The sequence below is a fragment of the Accipiter gentilis genome, chromosome 13, assembly GCF_929443795.1.
Source record: "Accipiter gentilis chromosome 13, bAccGen1.1, whole genome shotgun sequence".
In the NCBI taxonomy this organism is placed as follows: Eukaryota; Metazoa; Chordata; class Aves; order Accipitriformes; family Accipitridae; genus Astur; species Astur gentilis.
Window position 1 is genome coordinate 3,860,438 of NC_064892.1, and position 17,509 is coordinate 3,877,946.

Genomic DNA, 17,509 nt, shown 5'->3' on the forward strand with positions numbered 1-17,509 from the left:
ACCTTACTCAATAGCTTATTAATTTGGAAGACTTCATGCAAAATTGACGAAAAAGTTATTTAAATGAACAATTGGGAAATAGCAGTCACAGCACCAAATTGTACTACACACAGCATATAAACCCTGTGACACAGAAAAATTGTTTATAAAAAACCAAATCTTGTGCATATGAGAATTATATGTGTAATCTTGTTCCTCCATCTGCCAGGAACTTTTTCAGTTTATTTTACCCTTATATTATGAACAGTGCTGTCTCTACTGTGAATGCCAGCATCACTGTAATCATATTTTTTGGTACATTTCACTGAAAATCCCCAAGGCAGCGCAGAATGTGGTTAAAATCAATTTAGGTTCTGTTTTACAGTCCCTATGTGGGAGAATTTTTTATTGCTTGCAATGTCCCCATTTGTTTAGGTGAGCCCGAAGGGCAAAATTCACAACTGGTACATCTAGGCAGTTAACAAAAAGAGGACAAGAGAGCAAGCTCAAGCGTTAACCCCTTGTCTGTGCACGCCACTTAACTCTTCTCTCACTGCTGGCTCTCTCCTGTAGCTCTGGCTACTTTCTCCCAGACAATACTTTGGTGTAGTTCAGGGAATATTTTGATTGAGGGACTGCTCTCAAAGAAAGCACGGACGAGGCCTCACCAGGTTGGACTCTAAGCCACACAGCCCTGTCATGCTGTCCCACCTTCAGCCAAACTCATAGCTCTTCTCCCTCTCAAAGTAGGCAATACACAACCCAAATGTCATCCTACAGAAGTGCTGCTCGGGACAATTGCGCATCAAAGCTCTTAACGTTGTTTCAGGTGCCTTGAAGAATTGGAAAACCTGTGGAAAAATAACTGTTGTAATTATGTCTCAGGGCCACTACACAGGACCTAGAGGAACCAAGAGCCAAATATGAACTATGGTTGAAGTCAGCAGGTACCATCTGACCTTACACAAGGGGTTCGGCCCTTGGCAGTCTTTTATGTAACACTATAGACATAAGATCTACACATCATAAATACTGCTTTTTAGCACTACAAGTGTTACTTTTACCCAAATTCAATTTGTCAGGTTTTTTTTACCTTAATTTCCAGATTGGTTTTTACCTTCTTTTTTCCATGGTGCAGTTTGCTCAAACAAAATTGAGGGGTTTCTTCATTGTTAATGGAATTGCAGGTGTAAATAATAGTAACTGAACAGCTGATTTGTGTTGCACTTTAAATCAAATGCAGGTACAAAAATGTTGATACAAATTGATTCCAAAGCTGAGTGTGGGCTGTGAAAGCTTACTCATATGCATATCTTCTTTTAGTATAGCTCATTCATTTCCAAAAATTTACCATGTCTATATGATTTCAGAATAATAACAGAAAGGAAAAGAGTGGCTCATTTAATCTGCCTTCCTTATTTTGTGTTGTTTAATTTACATGTCATTTAATGCTAATTACTTGTATTTCATTCAGAGCTCCTTTTGACAAGCCAAAGGTGATGGTAAATCTGAGAATCTGGATAAGGAAAAAATTCTGGAAAACTGTTGGATGGGTGCTGGTATCAGTTTGTAATGTCTTTCATCTCCGTGCACTTTCATGCTCAAAGTATTTGGTGTTGGCGCACATAGCTTATCCTGTGAAGAGTGTAACACAGATACTCTATAGTCACTTCATTTTTCAGTTACAGGCCCAAAGGAGATTTGCAGTGAAAAATGTTGAAATATAGCAGTGCACTATAATGTACCAAACAAAATTAATTTAAAACTATCCTGTAGTGAGACCCCCTGAACTTTCTCAAAAGGTTTGAACTTTTCAGTCACCATGAAATTATTCTGGGCAGCTGGCCAGTTCCTAAATAAAGTGTGTGTACATCAGTAGCAAAGCTTTTAATTTTGAACATGATTGATCTCAGCCTGTTATGAAAACTGTCCACTAAAATGAAAGAGTTAGAGCATTGCAGTAAATTTTTCATCATCATTTAATTTCATTGAAATGTGTGCAGAGCGTTTAAGTGAATTTTGCATACACTTGCCTCACAGACCATATGAAAACTGCATCTTTCACTCTTTACGTTTTGCACATTACTGGCTCTTCTTCCACGATCAGAATTAAATGAATAGAGAACAAAACAAAAAGTTAGGAAGGGTAGGTCTTATCCCTTTGGCTATGGTTAAGTCTGTTTCTCCTTTGGCGTGTTCTCACCAGAGTGTCAGTGTCTTAGAAACTCAGTCATAATGACTGTGTTAAATTGAGCTTTCGCTTTGCTTTGCCAAGAACATTAATTTCAAGGATGTTTCTGTCTCTAAATGCAAATTGGTGATATTAAGAGATACTCACCTTAGTTAGCCCTTTGAACTGTTCCAGTGATCTTGATCGTATTACCAGACCCCGGAGCACTTCCATGTTCCAGGCTGCCGGCTCCCACCTGAGTCCATAATGAGACCTCTGCATGTGGAGACACTTCTCGCATCCTGCGTCTGCAGAGGAGGATGTGGGCTGGAGGGCACTGCCCTGCATTCACCTGAAGATCTGAAGTGCACTGTGGCACGTCTGTGCTGGTGAACATAGGCAGAGACTGTGGGAACGCAGCTCTCCTCATCAGATCCTGCTGCTTGGTTGGTTTAATGCTTTTTCAGCAACTCCGGTCACTGCTATTGAAGAAGTTGCAGCGTGCACTTTAAAAGAACTCACTACTTTCACCCAGACCACACTTGCAGTGATTAATAGATGAGTGACTATAGTACTACAATGTTTTAAGATAAAAAAAATCAAGAACCGCCATTTATTGCCTTACTTTCCTCTTCAGGTTCTACATAACGCTGTGTATGCTGTGTGGCTCAACATACTGTAATATAGCGGGGCGGGGGGTTAATTTTTAAACATCAACACTTTCATTTCTGAAGCACAGATGAGAAAGCTTTAGTAGCTGGCAGAGGTGGGATGGTTTGTGAACAGCCTCGTGGTGGGCTCTGTTGGCCTGATGGGACCGGTGTGGTTACGTGGGAGACGCCACCTTCCTGCTGGGAAGGCTGCTCTCTCCAGCAGGGCAGTGATTGCTTTTCTGACCATCCCAGCACAATTGTCTGACCACAGCCAGGGTCCATCTGAGTTAGAAAGATAACTCTGCCCCTTTTTCTCACTAGTCATCATGGGCTCTCTCTTTTATTGCCCCTGCCTCTCTCCCAGTCTTCCACATTCACCACCACCCATGCTAATGTGTGTATTTAGGACAACCACTTACAGGTTCTCTTCAGTTTTAAGGGCTCAGATCTTAAAAGCTGGTTTTAGCAATCACCTTTTTGTAAGGAAGCCTTGAAGTCACAAATAAATTTACAGCTGAAGCTGCATTAAGTAGTACGGATGAGATCATACTATGTAACACCTGGGCTGCGCCATGGGAGAGAGTCAGTACAATGAAGTAGTTGCTGCTGCTGCTGCCACATTTACAGTGTGTGCAGTTCAGAGGGGTTTGCTTCAGAAGAGATTCAGTCTCACACCGGACTACGTGCCCTATCACACATGGGGTTTGAAGCCGCCAACCTAAGGACCGGTCATTAATTGTGATCCTTAAGTCAGTCTCGGTGCCTGCAGTGCATTTGTGTGTAACCAAGGTGGAACTTGTGGGTTTGTTTCCTCCAAGAAGAATCTGTTGTGCTTACCAACGCAGCCTGTAAACTAAACCAGTGAACAGCAAGTGCTGAGGATTGGGGGATTGACTTCAAACTGCTCCGGACCAAATGGATACAAAATGCCTTTCTGGGAAATTATGCTCTCTTCACCTAGTCTGCCTTTCTCACAGCTGTCTTTTGTATTGATCTAAGACAATTATGTCAACAGATCAGGGACAGCTTGGATTTCAGGGACTTGGATCTGAACGTATTATTCAAGCTATCATTGGAGTCCAAAATTAAGATTTCCTCTCTGCCACTCCTCACCATTTATGTACTATTTGGATAAGTTCTTCTGATCTAGGTTCAGAGCACGCAGTTGTACTGTATGTATTGTGCCATTAAATCTGCCCCTATAAACTCAAGCACCATGGAAATAGTGGAAATAGACATAAATTCCTTCTATGGCTTTACAGCCGTAAATGTTTTTTACCGTTCTAGCAGCCACAAGAGAATTTAGCCAGGCCAGGCTGACAAAATGTTGGTGAACTGTTCCCAGTAGGCTCTTTGGGGCTGGAGATCGAGGGCCATGCAGAGTAAATCAGGCCAGTGTGCATTTCCTTGCCAATAGTAATAATAATAAATAAAAAATAAAAATCATAGAGAAAATGTTCTGATATTTTGGGTTTAGCTGTTACTTGAAGCACTCTGCACCATCATTGCCACATTTCAACATAGTCCTGTGCCTTTAAAAATATGTGTGTTTGTTATGCATTAAGGAAAGTTGAAATGTAAAGGTTTTAAGCAGCAATACAAAATAGGATGTATGTCATGTGGAGCAACAATTACACCCTAAGTGCATAGAGAACTCAGTGAAGCTAAATGCCTCACACTCCCCAGTATGTAATATTATCACAGCATGAGTAATTGGAGATATTCTATAGATCTGCTTTGACTTTAGGTTATTCTAAAGCCTATCTTCAATCATTCTTCTGTTTAGACAGGGGATATTGCTGTCCCCTTGCTTACCCTTTGAACTATACAGTTTCCTGCTTCCAAGGTCTCCCTGATCTGTTCTGCACCGAGACCTCAGACAACATCGTAATCTATCATATGCTCTCTATTCTGTATACACTGATCTCTGTGAGCAGGAGTTCACAGCTGTAAGAGACATTGTCCATGCCAAAATCTGCACCTTTATGCGATGATTTCTTATTAAAAAGCAAACGGCAGAAACTGGAAATCTTTTTTCCTCTAAAAATCACCCCTTCCCAAAGCTATTCAACAGTACAAGGTTGCAGAAAAGCCCTGTTAGATTATCCAATTCATTTGCTTGTCAGTGAGCAGTTTCCTTCTGCAGTACTCTGGTGTTTCAAGGGTTCTGTCTAGTCTGAATTTGAAATGATGAGGCACTTTTCTCCAGAGACCTCTCTGAACACTCAGAGATTTCCCTGTAAGGATAGTAATCTTTATGCTCATCCTAGAAATTCCCTTTCTTAATTTTACCCTCTCATTCCTATATTTGGGGTACTCTTATGTTCTTGAAATAATTTGTTTTCAAGTATTTCTTGCATAAGTTTACATTGTCTCCCTTCCCCTTTCTTTATTATCAGTTATGATAGGTGTAGTGTAAATATTGGGCCCCTTTAGTCTTTCTCTCCTTTTTTCTCCCTTGCCCCACTTGGTTTATGTAGCTCTACCCTGGTTTTCATGGCTCTCTTCTACACTATTTTGGCTTGTCAGTATGAGACTGGTAAAATGGTATTTATAAATTAATGCATACCCAGGTATGGTCTCTTCAAAGCAGCACAGAGAGGAGCAGTGGACTTCTGTACCATTTATGTTACGTTCTGTACCTATATAATGCCTAACCAACAGAGATTGGTTGTGAGCATAGCCTTTGGCTGGTAATGTAATTGGTGCCCAAACTGGCCTTTTGATGCTGTATTGAAGTACAAGTTCTTGTTTAGTTTCTGCTCTTATTCTTGCTCTAGAATTTTTTCGGTCTGTTATTTCCTGCCCCTATTTCAAAATCTGTCCTTTTCCTTGTCCAATGTGGTATTTGCAACCTTCACATTTTAATATCAAGTGAATTTCATTAATGTCATCATTTCTTCCTTTTAAGGATCATTAATAAAGCAATTAAATAGGACTGGACATAATACAGATTTATGCAATATTCCCCTTCTATTCTGGCTCAGTGCTTTACCATTAATCAGTAGTCTTTGTTTGTAGCTCTTCAAACAGTTTTCTGTCCACATGACAACTTATATCCAACAAATATGAAATGATCATCAGTTTAAGCTGTCCTGTGGCTGGAAGTGGTGATGTTGCTGATAGCATGACAGTGTAGCAGAGTAGTTGCTCTTCTATAGCATGGTGTGGGAGCGTGCGGTGGGAGGCAGTGCAAATGAGAGTTGAAACTCCATTCAACTTCCTGGGCAATTGCCCCTGGTAAAAATCTATAGCTGATGTCTATCAGCAGTATTCCCTGCAGGTGCTGCTGATGAAAATCCGTTTTAAAATGTAAGCTTCTAAGCCTGTGCTCACAAGCAGGTGGGAAAAGGAGAATTGAAATAATCTCCATTAGATGCATGCTTATTGAAATAGTATGCAGTACATGTACCATTTAAATGCAAAAATGAATTTCACTGATTATTTTTGGCTTGGTATTTTGTTGCACAAACTACAGAATGACAAAACTGAATTGCTACGTAAGGTAATCAGAATTCAGGAATCATATCTCCATATCATATCTTTTTTATCTTATATCATTAGATTTAGCCATCGTCTGTCCATATAGATGTATCTGCCTTTTCTGTACTTAGATGTGTGATATTCCATGGAATAACTGTTTATGGATACTTATAAATGCAATATTCATTATGTGACTTGCTGCAGCTCGGTATCAGAATTGCTGATGTAGATGGATTCTTTTAAGTCCTTTGTTATGACTTATAATGCTCATCTAAATGTATTTTTCCTGTTATTTTCATGTTCTGAGAGCTGGATTCCCTTAAAATTGCTCCCTTTTAAAATGCTATGTTCTATTTGATTATTGAAGAGCTGTCAGCATATACAGAAAGATGTGCTTAATAAGAAAAGATCAGGGGGGTTTATTTGCTTGATAAAGTGTTAGAGATCTGTGAAGAAAACATAGAAATAAGAATATTGAATAGGACACTAATATGCTTCGTATTTTAAAATTAAAATTATTAGCAATCCTCCCATTTTGTGACTTTCAATTAAAGGCATGGTATTAGTATTTGTCAGCTTCTAGCACAAGCAGACCAATAAACTCTTGAGTATCAAATTTACCCTCTGTAGTTCTTTGCTGCCATCTTCTGTTTCTTCAAATGATTGCCTTTATTGTTTGGATTCTGAAAACCAAGGCTGGGATATTACAGAGCAAAATTTCCCTTTCTGTCATTTTTTTCATTTCCTTGTTTTCAGCTAAAGCAAAGTGAAGCAAATGCAGATACAAAGGAGAAGCTTCCATTGCGTCTACGCATCTTTGAAAAATTTCCAAACAGGCCACAAATGGTGAAAATCTCCAAGCTGCCTTCAGATTTCACAGTTCCAAAAATAAGGTATTGAAATATTTCCTTTGCTAGTACACTGTAAACTTGTCTGGTGCCATGTAGCACCCCAAATATTTAACTGTTTTGCTTGTGGATTAGGCAGATAGTTCAGAAAAATCAGAAGTGAAATGGAATTAACATTGGCATCGGAAGGATGTGACATTTCGGTTTTACTGCATTTTTTACTTTTGAAAAAAAAATAAATCCTAGCACTCCTTATAACGTATTCATGAAAGCAACTAGATTGGCTGGAACCAACAAAAGTACAATATGATTGAAAAGTGTGTTGTTGTTTCTCCACTCCCATTTGTATTTTAGATTCTTGGCTGACATAGACAACTAACAGTCTAATCAATTCTCATGTAGCTTTTTAAACTAAGGTCAACAGGCATCTAATGATTATTAGAGGCGATAACACAGGCCATGCAATACTGGTTACTCTGTGACAACCTTGTCCCCTCTTTGTATTTGCATAGTTACCACTTTCCTGTAAAACTCACCTTAACAAAGGATCAGACCCTAGATCTAGAACTGATGTCTACTAGATCATCAGTTACAGTACAATTACCCTTGACGTGGCCCCAAAAAAAGCTTACAGAAATTCAAGGGCTGCTCTAGCACGCGTGTGCTGCTAAGACCGCTGAAATAGCACAGGCTAACCGAACAGGTGCCCTGGCCGTGCCCATTCCAGTATCCCCACCAAGCACATGCTGGGAGAAAGGATGGTGTGAAAGATGGCAGCGTGGGTCTCCTGAGGTTATATTTCTTTTGATTAAACTCACAAGGAAGCTAAGGCAACTGGTTTGACCTGTTTGTATCATCTTAGCTGAATGACAGGAATAATGCTGGTCAGAAGGGTCAGGAAAAACAACCTTCCAAACCTCAAGGAAGCAGTCATAGGTGTTTTGCTTTTAGTATCAAAATACTGTTTGGTTATATATTGAGGGCATTATTCTCCTACTCTTAGTCTTTTTTGGTATTTCTTTCTAGCTGTGTTTTTCACAGCATACTCTAGACTAATACGTGGTGATGCTAACTACTGAAACGGACCTCAAATTATCACTAGCAAATCGTATCTTTAAATCTGAAGCTATCGTACTATGTAGAACTCTCTCTCCAGATAAAAATTGGTTTTGACATAGTCAATTTACAGTGAAAATAGGGCAACTCTACTAAACTTAAAATAAAGCAAGATAAATGTACATTTGCTGTAAACAGAAATGCTTCTACATTTTAAACATGGCATATGTGAAGCACAGAATTGCTGAAGCGCCTTAATACTGGCATTCAATGCAGTTACATGAACAGATGTTGTTTGAAATCTTCGGGAAAGAATTTCTTGCGGAGAGTATGTTTCCTTTGGATTATATCAGTGTTTGATTTACATTGAAGTAACAACTCGCTGTTTAATGAGCTCAAAAGAGCTGAAAACTGCAAAAAGGCACTTCAAATATTTAGCACTTTAACTGGTAAGTAAATAAATAAATAAATAAATCTTAAAAGGAATAAAATTATTTTCTTTGACAGTACATGCAGGCCACCCACCTCTCAGTTCAGTTATGGATTTCTTTAATAAGTGAATTTCAGTTTTATCAGTTGTTTCGTCACTCTGTCCATTTATACATCTATAGCCCAGTGCAACTTCTTCTTGGAGTTTAACCATCTTAGCACTAATGGGTTGTGATGTGTCATAACGAAAACGAAATATTAACTCTTCCTGGGGTTTTAATCCATCAATATCTTCTGTTTGTTCACAAGGGAAAGTTTTATGAAGCAGTTTATTGATCGCCAGCAACAAGACACCAGCTGTTTGCTGCGAAGACTTCCTTCAGCATCTTCTTCCTCATGTGACCACTCTAAAAGATCAGCAATTGAAGAAAACAAATACATTGATCAAAAGGTAAATGAAGAGTATAGGGCAGTATATGTCTTTCCTTGAGTATTGTGAGGAAAGACCTCAGATTATTCGGTTTGTCACACTACCTAAAAGTGAACATAAGCCAGGGTGACTGAACACAGGCTAAAAGGCTGTGTTTAATTTAGCCTAAAACAGACATTACAGCAAATCCTCATTTGGTTTAAATTTTCCTGTCTCCTTTGACTTCAAAATTGAGGATTTGATACATAATTTTGTTCAATGCATCCATCTTACAAAGCTATTTTTTTAAGTAGTCTTGCTTTTAATCACTGAGAAGCTAGTGGAAAATTAAAGTTTGTGAATATTGCATTGGATTTTTGAGTGCCCTGATACTCTTACAACGTTGAGAACACACTTCACTGAAGCAAGGTCTCTGTGTAATCACTGGAGATGAGTAAAAACTTAAGAATTGTTCTAATTATTTAGAGGACATTAACCTCTCTGTAGGCCTGGGAATCACTAGAAAACAGATGCTGAACACATATATTTGATACCCATTGTGCTAAATGCTGCTAGTCTCCCAGCCGGACTGGCATGGACAGTTGGATTTGAAATATATCAAGACTGCTTGGAATGATGATGATGATGATGATGGCAATGATGACGCAGCATAAGTAAATGTGTGTGACTTCTGGCACCTTGCAAAAATAGAGGGGCAGAAAAAATCTTCATGTGCATCATGGAAGATACTGGTTTCCCAGATTTCTCATGGCATCTACACTGATACCACTTCTTCATCACTTATAATATCATGTAACTTATTTGTGACATTCTAACAGACAAAAGAAAAGTCCTTTCAGTATTCATAACAGGGTGCTCAAATCCTGTTTGAATATTAACGTCAGGGGTTTGTAAATACATTTTAAGTTACAGAATCACAGACAAGGAGAAGAATGAGGGTACATATTGTAGTTACTAAGTATAACTCTGTCTTTCCTAGCATGTGGTTTGCAACTATAACTCAGGACAGCATTCATACAGGCAGGAAGCACAGTTGGGGAAAACAATACTCTTCTGATAATGAATGAAAAGAGACAGTTTGCAAACTACTGTTTATTTCCATCCCTGTTTCAGTGGAGGAACCCATTCCTGTGGCCAATGTGTTCTATGACATCAGTAAGCCAAAGCTGAACAGCATGGGCTGAGAGGGAGGTGTGTGGTAAAATACTATTTATCAGACAAGGAAGGCCATAGGAATCAAGACTAAATGGACATCATTTACTCTAACAAGCACAGCAGAAAAATTGGATAAGTTATTAAATGACAAGCCTAGGGGTCAGCAGAACTATACCAAATATCACTAATGATGGATCTCAAACACTGTATCAGGGAAATCAGAGTACATTTCTACCATGTAATGAAGGGATGAACAGAGACCTTAAACTTGTCTCAGCCACACAGATAAGTCCACAGTATGCAATGCAGAGCTGTGCAATGATTCAGTAGATCTGTTTACATGAATATAGTTAGGTATATTAGATTGCAATCTTAATTCCTTCTGCCTGCTGTTCACAAAAGTGAATCGTTACTGGTTTTGAACATAGATGAATACATGGCACAGTTTATCCAATGAGATATTGCAATATGAAAACAGAATGCTGCATTCTTTTCAAATTTTCACTTCCCTCCAAGAGCAAATATGCATAATCTGACTTTCATTTTTGAATTGAAATAAGTGTTTGCAAATTGGTTTTGCACTATTCAACCTGCTTTACCTGCTTTAAGCACATACCTTTGGATTCCTGTGCCATAAGGGCAGAATCAATGATGAGTAATATTTCTGATAAATGTAGCTTAAAACAAGGTATTTACACATTCCTATTAAGAGGGAGAAAGCACTAGGAAGGATTTTGTGAAAGTAATTACTCTGGCTTTCTATAGTTACAGTTGCCAAGGCAACCTCACTTTTGTATGAGCAAATCTTCTTAAAAATATCTTATCCTTAAAACAAGCTTGGAATGACTGGTTGCACTTAAATATAAAACTTACATGCATACTTCACTTTCCTTTGTCAAAAAAGAAACCTGACCAAACATTTTACTAATCCCAGTGCCTAGTAGGATGCGTTCCTGCTGCTCCTGATAGCAGTGCAATGGCTTCAGAAACTTTTCACATCTTTTTTGCATTGTAGTTGATGAAAAAAATAGGGTGGAATCAAAAGGTGAGATTCTGCTGGCAGATTTGACTCTGCCCTTCCTTTGTGGTGCCTGAACTATGGCCAGTTCCTCCAGTTTCTCCTGGACTTACATCAGTATTTCTGCATTCCACACCCGCTGAAGTGATAGGAAGTACTTAATACATACATTCCCTTATTTCCACTTCAGCAGCATTCTTTTTTTCTTTCTCTAAAAATCTGCCACTATTTATATATGGTATTGGTTTTGTGTTCAAAAGCAATCTGACCCATAATTTGTGATGATCGATAAAGCAAATTGGGGTTTGTTCTCTTATATAATGGGTTGAGTAAGTCTTTTCAGTGTTATAATTCCCCACTTCCTTGAAAAGATGTTTTAAGTTGTAAAAGAGGAGTAGGTTTTCATTGCATTCTTTTTTTTTTTAAGGTATTTGACCTTCTCAAAATAATTGAAAAAATTATTTATTCATATATATTACTATAACCATGACAACAATTGGTTTGAAATCATTTTCATCTATGCCAAATCAAAAGAACAGCTTTCAAGAACAGATTTCTCTGCTATACTCCTTTTTTCTAGTCAAGTCAGTGAGTTCCAGAAGATTTTCTAACTCTTCCAAATTTCTGAACTATTATCAAAGTAATAAACTAACCAAACACCAATAGATAAAATTACTTTTAGATACCTAAATGTATCTAAAATGCCCTTTACCTTTTATAATTCCCCTAAGAGTTCTCTCTCAATGCATGGGGTCTGAGTGTGTGTGTGGAAACAGACTGTGCCGTGTTGATTCTTCTACGTCCAATGCCAGCAACACCTGGGCTATCTCAGTTATGGATGCTTGATAGGCAGCTTAGCATGATGCTTTGATTGAGTTGTTTATGATTATCTGTAACTTTGTAAAACTGGGTTTCTCTGGGGTTCTCTGAACTTAACGCTGCTGGAAATGTAGGATGGTCATTTTTTGCTCTCTGCTAGAGGTCCTGCTGAGCAAATTTTCTTAAACCCATTGATCTTGCCATAGACCTCCCCCGCTGTGTGCTGAGCTAGTCTATCCTGACGTGATTTGCAGGCCATAAGATGAAGAGCTCTGAGTCTAATTAGAGAAACCAGGACTGTCGCGGTTGGTGAGGATACCCCTGTTGCAGTAGAAAGTACCATGAAGATACTTTCTGGTGAAAAAAAGAAGATTGCTCAGAAAAAGGGCAAATATAAGGAGACAGTGCCATTATAAAATTAATGGAAAAGGTGTCTGAGGAAAGGGTTAAAAAATGAAAAGGGAAAGTTATGGTTTTAAATGAACACTGTAGATATGGGAGAAGGTGAGTTTTAGAGACAGAGAAGGAAGTGTTCTTCTATACTTCCACATTTGTATGAAAATTATTCACAGTGTGCTGGGAATTTCCTTAGCTAACCAATATTTCAGTAAATTCTTGGACAGGAGAACTGGATGAATTATGGAAACATAATTTTTGTGAGAGTGGGTGGATGAGAAGAAAGGAAGTTGGCAGAAAATAAGGACATCTCCTGTGGTGTCTCTCACAAGAGCCTGAGGGATAGTCACAGCAAGTTTCAGGGGACAAAGAACTAAACGAGCTGTAAGATTTACAACAAATCAGGTGTCCGGTAAAACACAACTGAGTTGGCTGTAGAGCATTGGCCTTGGCTCCTTAACTTCAAAACTAGAATCAGAGGAGCACAGAAACACCTCTTAACAAGACCTGCAGAAAATTGTTGTGAGGAGCACGCTCCTGAACTGGTAACTCACCTTTGGCCCCACAAAACAGCACACTGCTGTTAAATTTGAGTTCAAAACTGACAGGCTCATGAAATGAACTTTGAAAATGCCTATGGCTCAACATGTAGACACCCATGTGCATCTTTACAGCAGTGGCAGGAGTGAATTACAAAACAAAGTGAAAGAGCATTTAATATATCCATGTATTTTATAGTTCAGACTTTGAGCATCTCCCATTTAATTGAAGGAATATAAACAAGCCAGGTCCCTTATTTCTGCATTTGTAGGATTAATTGGATAGTAGCAAACATATTTTCTCTTTGCTGTCCTCTGTCATCCTGTTTCCTTTCTGTTTCCTTTCACGTGTATCAGTTTTGTTCTCATCTCTGCAAGCAGTGAAGTTCATAGCCGTTCCTCTTCCCTGTGGGAGCAAGATCCATCATTAAGGTCTAGCCCCTGTGAAAGCTTGACCTCCCATGCCATATGTCTCTCCCATTGATTTCCTACTTACAGCAGAATGTACCTGTATGACGGGAGATCGTGGTCAGAAGGTGAGCGCTGACCTCAGAGGTAGCCAGAACAATTACCATGGAGGACTATGAATATTAAGCAGCAGACCTCACACTGGATTCTGCGTTCTTTGCGGAGTTGGAGCACTGAGGTGATAAGTTCGTGATGACCTGTGTTGCCTTGCAGGTGGGCTGCTGAGCTTTGCACCTGCTTTTTTTAGGCTAGTTGCCTTCATTCCCAGGTATGATCCTGCTGATATCCATTAAAGTTAGATGGGATGGAACACAAGCATCAACCCAATTAGAAGCCTCATCCTAGAAGGGCCTCAGTACTTGCTTGGAGATAACACCCTTTGGTTTATGTAGAAATCATTATCTCGACACCTCAGGGAAAGTTTATGATTTTATCTGTTTATAATTTCACACATAAATTCAACACACAAGATGATTGCCTACAACTTTTAACACATGTTTGCTTAACATCATAGATACTCCATTTGTGAGCTGCTGAGACATGCCACCTATTTTTTATAAGATGTTGTTGTTTAATCTGTCAATTTTTTCCGGAATGTCATCTTCTGATCTGTGCTCAGCTTCTTTCATTAACTATTCTGTTTCTTGCAAAAAGAACCATGTATATTCAGAGAATATTTTGAAAGGACTTTTCCTTGCAGAAGGTATTTGCAATTGTAAAAGCTGAAATAGCCTTTCAGCTTTTCAAAGGCATAGCTTTTAGTGTTGAAGAGAGGGTGTCCCAAGATATCTTTCAGAAAATCATCAGGCATGAAGACATACTTGTAAACCTAATTTGTATTTTTTCCTTCTTAGGAAAGAACCAAGGGTAGAATATTTATTCATAAATTGTCATTTCCAAAATTTCTACTTCTTATTGTAATAAAGTTATGTCCCAAGTTAATCAACCTCTTCTGAAGTTTATTTTGGGCATTCTGTTGTGCAAAGCAGAATTTTGGCATGAAAAGTATGAAAGCATTTTGTTGTGTTTCTCATTATTCTTTTCTCTAAATAATTTGAAGGAATAATTTTATCACATTAATTTTCAATATAGCAGAAACTAATAAAGTGTAATTGTACATGAATTGCAAGTAGAAAAGGTTATTTATTTTTAAACACTAATAAATACTACTTTTTTTTAAAAGTAATTCTTGCAGTATCAACAAAAATAATTCAAACTTTATCTTAATCTCCCTTTACTGAGCATCTGAGTACAAGTCTATAATTTCAGTTTCCGTATACCACACAGCCAAGTGCTTCAGTCTTACCTATTTATGTCATTCACAGGATATTGCCAAAATCTATCTAGCTCTAACGTTCAGAAAAGTCATTAAAACAATCTTACCTGCTGGAATGAGAATGGCCTATGGATCCAGCATTTTTTTGCTCATTACAGACTTGATTTTCAAAGATTATTTTTGTCCCATGTCTGTTCTCATCAGATCTTTCTAATGAAGTTAACATACGTAAATGCAGTATTTCAGGTTTTCTGAAAATTAATCAGGAGACCTCTTTGTCTGTTCTGCATCTTTTAAAGATTTTGTTTATTTTTAGATAAAGTGGATATGTAACAATATCCCTGTGTCCCTGTGTCTAAATAATCAATTATTGAAAAAGACACTTTCTCATTAAGTATTTTACCACATACATATTTCAGCTGGTAATGTTTAACTTTTCTGACCATGTTTGCCTTTAGAGCAGAGAAGACAGAACTGCATTAGTAACAAGACTCTGTCCTTGTTATGGTCTGTCTCCGGCTTCTGATGATTTTAAATCTCTTTGTCACTATTGCATCTACCTAGTATGTTCAAAATTCTGCCTGGAAAAGACCAATTTTCAATTAAATTACATTCTGAGAGAAAGGCGCTGGGGACTGGATACTTCACCATTTTCAGAAAGGGCCATAATTCAGCACTTCTTTCTGGCATTAGCTTTCTCCTTCATCAGTTTTGTACTAAAAGATTTTGAGGGTTTGATACAAAGGCTGTGAAGATGCATCAAAACACAAGGGGCTGATCATACTCCTCCTGTTTCTTCAATCAAACAAAATACAGACGTGGCAAAATTTTTAGGGCTGTTGTATTTGGAGTGAAGGGAGAGGCAATGAGGGCCTGGGTCACAGAAAAGCCCTTCTATCTAAGCCTTATACTCTCCCTTTCCCTGCTCCTACCAAGGAATCCAGATCTCCTTCTCCAAGCCCTTCAGTTGCCCTCACCCACTCAGAGGACTCATTCACAAGAACTGATTAAATATAGTCATGATTGCTTTGTTCTAGTGAAGGGAACTATATGCATGTGCTTTTATGACCAGGAGTTACATTCTTCCTTGTTCCCCCAACCCAAGTTACCTCCCACTTGAAACTCTCAGTTCATAACAAGTTTTCTTCCCTTCCCAGTCCAGCCCAGCCTGGCAGTCTCATCTACCGTAGGGTCTTAAAATCCCCAATTCAAGGTATGGAGTGGAGCCTTCTCCTCCGTCTCTGTGCACCCAGCAGAATGTGTTACCAAAACCACATCAGCTTGGCCAGGAGTCCTCACTTCCACCCTGCTGTTGGCTGCCATGAGTAATCTGCCCAGCCCTCTTTACTAGCTTTTTCCAAGGTCTCCCTGGCTCCTGCATCGAGTAAAGATAGAAAACAGAAGAAAATAAACCTATCCAAGGCTGCACTTGCCAAAATGATCAGAGGGATAGACCACCTCTCCTACAAGGACAGGCTGAGAAATTTGGGGTTGTTTAGCCTGGAGAAGAGGTTCCAGGGAGACCTTACTGCAGCCTTTCAATACTTAAGTGGGCTTTTAAGAAAGATGGGGACAGACTTTTTAGTAGGGCCGGTAGCGATAGGACAAGGGGTAATGGTTTTAAACAAAAAGAGAGTAGATTCAGACTAGATGTAAAGACATTTTTTACAATGAGGGTGGTGAAACGCTGGCCCAGGTTGCCCAGAGAGGTGGTAGATGCCCCATCCCTGGAAACATTCCAGGTCAGGTTGGACGGGGCTCTAAGCAACCTGATCTAGTTGAAGATGTCCCTGCTTGTTGCAGGGCGGTTGGACTAGATGACCTTTAAAGGTCCCTTCCAACCCAAACCATTCTATGATTCTGTGAAAAACCTGCCTGTTAAACCACTGAAAGTGAAAAACTCAGATATGCCAAAGGGATGAACCCAACCACAGTATGACAAGACGTAAAAGAGAGGGATTCTTCTCCCTCCCGGGAGCTGCTCCCCCATGTGTCTGATATGGACTATTATCATTCCCTTTAAGTCTTTGAGGATTTTGTGTATGCTAGTATTAGCCTTGTCCACATTCTCAGACTTAATTGAAAAAGGTTCTTAGTTATGAAAGGACATGTAGATTTTCCAAACCAGTAGTCAGCTAATTAGAACATGGCTTTCCTTAAGAGGCAGGCAGCAATCAAGGGCTACAAAAGGAATTAAGGCTATTTCAGGTCAGTGACTCCCAAGAGTTAAGGAGATTATGCCTACTTCTCATTCTAGACATCTGATCAAAAGGGACAGCCTTTGACTCCTTGTGGCACTTATCTAATGCCAGACCACTTTCTTGACTGTTTAGTGAGCCTGTTTCTTATATAGGACAACCTCGCCAAGGGCCAGATTTTCAAAGTCCAAATTAAAATTGTTGTACTTTAAGAGAAAGAAATGTATTAGGTGATCTCTAGAGATCCCTTGTAATTGCATCTTTCATGATTCTGTAGGCATTAAGCAAAGTTTTCAAAATAGCTTAAGAAATTCCCCACCGATTTCTATAGGATTTAGTCACTTAACCTGCTTAAATTCTTTTGAACATTTTGTTAGGTATCTACCAACAACTTTCAGTCTGGCCTTCCATCACTCTTCATATTTTTGTCACATTCTTGATAGAGTCCGATCTCTTCAAGCCAAACATGCATAGGCAGAATGCTGTTCAACAAATAATAATATTTGCATTTGAGAGGCTACACAGCAAACTCCAAAAAATGTGGGCCAAAAATATCCTATATTTAATAGAATGCTCAAGCTTTGAACAGATT

At 38.8% G+C, this 17,509-nt stretch overlaps 1 protein-coding gene across 2 annotated transcripts in view; it reads left to right on the forward strand.

Annotated features, from left to right (window-relative positions):
- The window catches only part of NALCN (sodium leak channel, non-selective), a 244,704-nt gene that overhangs the window by 175,445 nt on the left and 51,750 nt on the right, over nt 1–17,509 (forward strand). For both annotated transcript variants that reach the window (XM_049815990.1, XM_049815991.1), the window contains exons 16-17: nt 7,042–7,178; nt 8,928–9,069. In XM_049815990.1, the coding sequence (XP_049671947.1) occupies nt 7,042–7,178; nt 8,928–9,069 (279 nt within the window). The remainder of the gene's footprint in view (nt 1–7,041; nt 7,179–8,927; nt 9,070–17,509) is intronic.